Genomic DNA, 6,000 nt, shown 5'->3' on the forward strand with positions numbered 1-6,000 from the left:
TTTAATAATTTTGTTGATTGTTAGTACCTCTAGTTAGCTAATACTGGAATGTGTTACCATCACTATCAAATAATATTATTATTTATTACATAATGTATGTTCACTGGAGAAAAATTAGAAAATAAAATATAAAAATAAAACATAAGTAAAAATAAAAATAAAAGAAGTAAAAAACACCATGCTTCCGCCCAGAAAAAAATAATACTATTTTAGTATATAACTTTCAAGCCTCTTTTTTCTTTCTTTTTTTTTCAAAGTGGCCTTACAATTTGGTAATTCCTCCAGCAATTTGTTTGTTTGTTTTTCAAGCCTCTTTTTCAAGTGCAATTTTTTTCCCCCTAAAACAGAGTTTGGCCAACTTTTTTCTGTAAATAATTTAACCTTTGCAGATTATCTGGTCTTTGTTGCAATTACTTAGATGCTGTTGTAGAGCAAAAGCGGCCACAGATGATTGTAAATGAAAGAGTGTGGCTTCTTTATGGACAGTGAAATAAGAATTTCATATAATTTTCACATGTCATGAAATATTATTCTTCTTTTGTTTTTTTTTCCCAATCATTTAAGAATAGAAAAATGATTCTTAGCTTGAAGGCCATACAAAATCAAGTGATGGGCTGGATGTGGCCTGTGGGCTGTAGTTTGAGAACTCTCTCTAGATCCAGTTCAAGCTTTCTATCACTGCTCACAGAAAAATGTAGCTTCTTGCTACAGTGAAGAGAATGGATTCAAGGGAAGCCATATGGAAGGCGGGCAGGACATTTAAGGAGGCAGTGGCATTACTCAGGTGAGAAGTGATGATGGCCTGAATTAAGATGCTCACACTGGGAAATGGAGAAGAGATAATAGATTTGAAAGGCACCTATGGAGACAGATTGGTAATCTGAATCTTTCCAAAAGAAATAAAAAAGATATCATCAGCCCAGTGCTTTAAGAGAAAGGAATAGTATTTACCATATTGTCCTGAAGCTGTAATCTGAAAATCTCTAATGCGTCCAGAAGCCATTCCCAGTGGAGTCTGACATTCTGAAATCACATGAAGGGAGCAAAATAGTTAGAAGTGCAGAAAATATAGCTTCACAAATGCAAGTCAATGAGAACACCAACAAATGCTCATATTTTTTAGTGTTTACTGTGTGCCAAGAAGGATACTAAATATTTTATTGTACTATATCATTTAATTCCTCCAACAGGTAGGTGCTAGCTAGTGCTACTCACATTTTGCAGCTGAGGAAACTAGGGTCCATACGTAAGTAGACCAGTGGTTCTCTTACTTGTTTAGGGTTAAAACTCAAATTCTTCCAAGTGATATTTGTAAGTTACCTTTGGTAACTGAACCAAAACTAAGTTTCAAAGTTTGCTCTTGGAGCTTCAGGGTCAAAGTGTGCAAAGCTTCAAGCATATCTGCCCCCCTCTGAGGACTATGATGATTTCTACCAGCAATATTCATTTTAGATTTGGTAATGACTGTGAGCTTGTATTCATTTCCTGACAAAAGCGACCGTTCTAGGAAGGGGGAGAGAGGCATAGAGGTAGGTGCCACTCACTCTTGCTGTACACCAGGAAGAGAGTGCTCATTCCAGCTTGCAGGTGTTCGCCAATAAGACATTCTATCCGCCAAATTCCAACTTTGGATGGTAGCATTTCCACTGTTTCAAAAACACCTTATCAAAAGCAAAAGGAACAAAAATTATTTCTTTTCACACAAATGGGCATAAGATACACTGGCTTATGCAGGATAGCAAAGGAGGTCTACCCAAGTCAGTTGCACCATTCTTGGACCCCTCAAACCCAGAGTGCTTGGCATGTGACCCCTGCAGCTGGAGACCCTGGAAATTGAGTACTGACCCCAGGAAAGGGGAGAGACCGGGTGACGGGATGCTTTGGTGGTGGAGACAGGAGAAAGATTGGCCTGCACTCTCAGTGCTTTTCCAAGCCAGAGGTGTATTTCTCATTGATGAGATGTGGGCTCCCTGCCTTGAGGGGGAAAGTAACCCCAGGAGCAAGAAGCTAGAGGGTGAATGCTGAGGGGCTGAGGAATCAGTCACAGTGACCATCCAGAATAAAGGTGGAAACAACCAGGTCAAGGGGATTTCATGAGACAGGGTCCCAAAAGGGCGTCTCTGAAGAGCACCTGAAAGTACCCCACCAGAAAAAGAGTCAGATTGAAATATCTGCCTGGTGCAGACAGTGGTGCCATCCCTCACCTCTACCCTTGCCACACTGCGGTTCAAATCGGCAACCAGCCAGGATTGGAGGGGGAAGCATAAGGTAGAGAAACAGAAAACTCAACCAACTTGGAGGAGGAGACATTGAACTTAAATCAAGTTCAGAATTTTGATTAATATCTTGGAGTAGACATTGTAATTTGTGACCTGAACTATATTTGTGATGTAAAGTGACAGCAGGACTGTTTATTACTTAAGAGTGAGCAGAGTATGGTAGGAGGACCTTCAAGATGGCAGAGGAGTAAGATGTGGAGATCACCTTCCCCCCAACAAATACATCAGAAATACACCTACGTGTGGAACAACCCCTACAGAACATCTACTGAACACTGACAGAACTCAGACTTCCCCAAAGGCAAGAAACTCCCCATGTACCTGGGTAGGGCAAAAGAAAAAAGAAAAAACAGAGACAAACGAACAGGGATGGGACCTGCACCAGTGGGAGGGAGCTGTGAAGGAGGAAAGGTTCCCACACACTAGGAGCCCCTTCGCGGGCGGAGACTGCGGGTGGCAGATGGGGGGAGCTTCAGAGCCACGGAGGAGAGCGCAGCAACAGGGGTGCAGAGGGCAAAGCGGAGAGATTCCCGCACAGAGGATCGGTGCCGACCGGCACTCACCAGCCCGAGAGGCTTGTCTGCTCACCCGCCGGGGCGGGCGGGGGCCGGGAGCTGAGGCTTGGGCTTCAGAGGTCGGACCCCAGGGAGAGGACCGGGGTTGGCGGCGTGAACACAGCCTGAGGGGGCTAGTGCACCACCGCTGGCCGGGAGGGAGTCCGGGAGAAGTCTGGAGCGGCCGAAGAGGCAAGAGACCATTGTTTCGGTGTGCGGGAGGAGAGGGGATTCAGAACACCGTCTAAATGAGCTCCAGAGACGGGTGCGAGCCACGGCAATCAGCGCGGACCCCAGAGACGGGCATGAGACCCTAAGGCCGCTGCTGCCGCCACCAAGGAGCCTGTGTGCGAGCACAGGTCACTCTCCACCCCTCCCCTCCGGCAAGCCTGTGCAGCCCGCCACCGCCAGGGTCCCGGGATCCAGGGACAACTTCCCCGGGAGAACGCACGGCGTGCCTCAGGCTAGTGCAACGTCATGCCGGCCTCTGCCGCCGCGGGCTCGCCCCGCATCCGTACCCCTCCCTCCCCCTAGCCTGAGTGAGCCAGAGCCCCCCAGTCAGCGGCTCCTTTAACCCCGTCCTGTCTGAGCGAAGAACAGACGCCCTCAGGCGACCTACACGCACAGGCGGGGACAAACCCAAAGATGAACCCCAGGAGCTGTGCGAACAAAGAAGAGAAAGGGAAATCTCTCCCATCAGCCTCAGGAGCAGCGGATTAAATCTCCACAATCAATTTGATGTACCTGCATCTGTGGAATACCTGAATAGACAACGATTCATCCCAAATTGAGGAGGTGGACTTTGGGAGCAACTGTAGACTTGGGGTTTGCTTTCTGCACCAATTTGTTTCTGGTTTTATGTTTATGTTAGTTTAGTATTTAGAGCTTATTATCACTGCTATATTTGTTTATTGATTTGGTTGCTCTCTTCCTTTATATATATATAATTTTTTTTTTCCTTTTTCTCTTTTTGTGAGTGTGTATGTGTATGCTTCTCTGTGTGATTTTGTCTGTATAGGTTTGCTTTTACCATTTGTCCTAGGGTTCTGTCTGTCCATTTTTTTTTAGTATAGTTTTTAGCGCTTGTTATCATTGGTGGATTTGTTTATTGCTTTGGTTGCTCTCTTCTTTTTTTAAATTGCTTTTTTATTTTAATAATTTTTTAAAAATTTTAGTAATTTTATTTTATTTATTTACTTTCTTTCCTTTTTGTTCTCCCTTTTCTTCTGAGCCGTGTGGCTGACAGGGTCTTGGTGCTACCGCCAGGTGTCAGGCCTGAGCCTCTGAGGTTGGAGAGCCGAGTTCAGTACATTGCACCACCAGAGACCTCCCAGCCCCATGTAATATCAAACGGCGAGAGCTCTCCATCTCAACGCTAAGACCCAGCTCCACTCAATGACCAGCAAGCTCCAGTGCTGGATGCCCCATGCCAAACAACTAGTGAGACAGGAACACAACCCCACCCATTACAAGAGAGGCTGCCTAAAATCATAATAAGTTCACAGACACCCCCAAACACACCACTGGACATGGTCCTGTCCACCAGAAAGACAAGATCCAGCCTCATCCACCAGAACACAGGCACCAGTCCCCTCCACCAGGAAGCCTACACAACCCTCTGAACCAAACTTACCCACTGGGGGCAGACACCAAAAACAATGGGAACTATGAACATGCAGCCTGCGAAAAGGAGACCCCAAACACAGTACGTTAAGCAAAATGAGAAGACAGAGAAATATGCAGCAGATGAAGGAGCAAGGTAAAAACCCACCAGACCAAACAAATGAAGAGGAAATAGGCAGTCTGCCTGAAAAAGAATTCAGAGTACTGATAGCAAAGATGATCCAAAAACTTGGAAATAGAATAGAGAAAATACAAGAAACTTTTAACAAGGACCTAGAAGAACTAAAGAGCAAACAAACAATGATGAACAACACAATAAGTGAAATTAAAAATTCTCTAGAAGGAATCAATAGCAGAAAAACGGATAAGTGACCTGGAAGATAAAATAGTGGAAAAAAAAAGATATCCCATGCAAATAGAAATCAAAAGAAAGCTGGAGTAGCAATTCTCATATCAGACAAAATACACTTTAAAATAAAGACTATTACAAGAGACATAGAAGGACATTAGAAATGAAAAAGGAGATGTAACAACTGACACTGCAGAAATACAAAAGATTATTAGAGATTACTACAAGCAACTGTATGCCAATAAAATGGACAACCTGGAAGAAATGGACAAATTCTTAGAAATGCACAAGCTGCCGAGACTGAACCAGGAAGAAATAGAAAATATGAACAGACCAATCACAAGCACTGAAATTGAAACTGTGATTAAAAATCTTCCAACACACAAAAGCCCAGGACCAGATGGCTTCACAGGCGAATTCTATCAAACATTTAGAGAAGAGTTAACATCTATCCTTCTCAAACTCTTCCAAAAGATAGCAGAGGGAGGAACACTCCCAAACTCATTCTATGAGGCCACCATCACCCTGATACCAAAACCAGACAAAGACGTCACAAAGAAAGAAAACTACAGGCCAATATCACTGATGAACATAGATGCAAAAATCCTCAACAAAATACTAGCAAACAGAATCCAACAGCACATTAAAAGGATCATACACCATGATCAAGGGGGGTTTATTCCAGGAATGCAAGGATTCTTCAATATACGCAAATCAATCAATGTGAAAATCCATATTGACAAATTGAAGGATAAAAACCATATGATCGTCTCAATAGATGCAGAAAAAGCTTTCAACAAAATTCAACACCCATTTATGATAAAAACGCTCCAGAAAGTAGGCATAGAGGGAACTTACCTCAACCATATACGGGCCATATATGGCAATATATGGCCATATATGACAAACCCACAGCCAACATCGTTTTTAATGGTGAAAAACTGAAACCATTTCCACTAAGATCAGGAACAAGACAAGGCTGCCCACTCTCACCACTCTTATTCAACATAGTTTTGGAAGTTCTAGTCACAGCAATCAGAGAAAAAAAAGAAATAAAAGGAATCCAAAAAGGAAAAGAAGAAGTAAAGCTGTCACTGTTTGCAGATGACATGATACTATACATAGAGAATCCGAAGGATGCTACCAGAAAACTACTAGAGCTAATCAATGAATTGGGTAAAGTAGCAGGATACAA

General features: G+C 43.3%; 1 protein-coding gene across 8 annotated transcripts in view; it reads right to left on the reverse strand.

Annotated features, from left to right (window-relative positions):
* Positions 1 to 6,000, reverse strand: part of F8 (coagulation factor VIII) — a 119,123-nt gene that overhangs the window by 31,439 nt on the left and 81,684 nt on the right. For all 8 annotated transcript variants that reach the window (XM_028482413.2, XM_028482414.2, XM_024116776.3 and 5 more), the window contains 2 exons: positions 1,545 to 1,661; positions 952 to 1,023 (listed from right to left, as the gene is read on the reverse strand). In XM_028482413.2, the coding sequence (XP_028338214.1) occupies positions 952 to 1,023; positions 1,545 to 1,661 (189 nt within the window). The remainder of the gene's footprint in view (positions 1 to 951; positions 1,024 to 1,544; positions 1,662 to 6,000) is intronic.

Source organism: Physeter macrocephalus, chromosome 21 (assembly GCF_002837175.3).
Source record: "Physeter macrocephalus isolate SW-GA chromosome 21, ASM283717v5, whole genome shotgun sequence".
NCBI classification, from domain to species: domain Eukaryota; kingdom Metazoa; phylum Chordata; class Mammalia; order Artiodactyla; family Physeteridae; genus Physeter; species Physeter macrocephalus.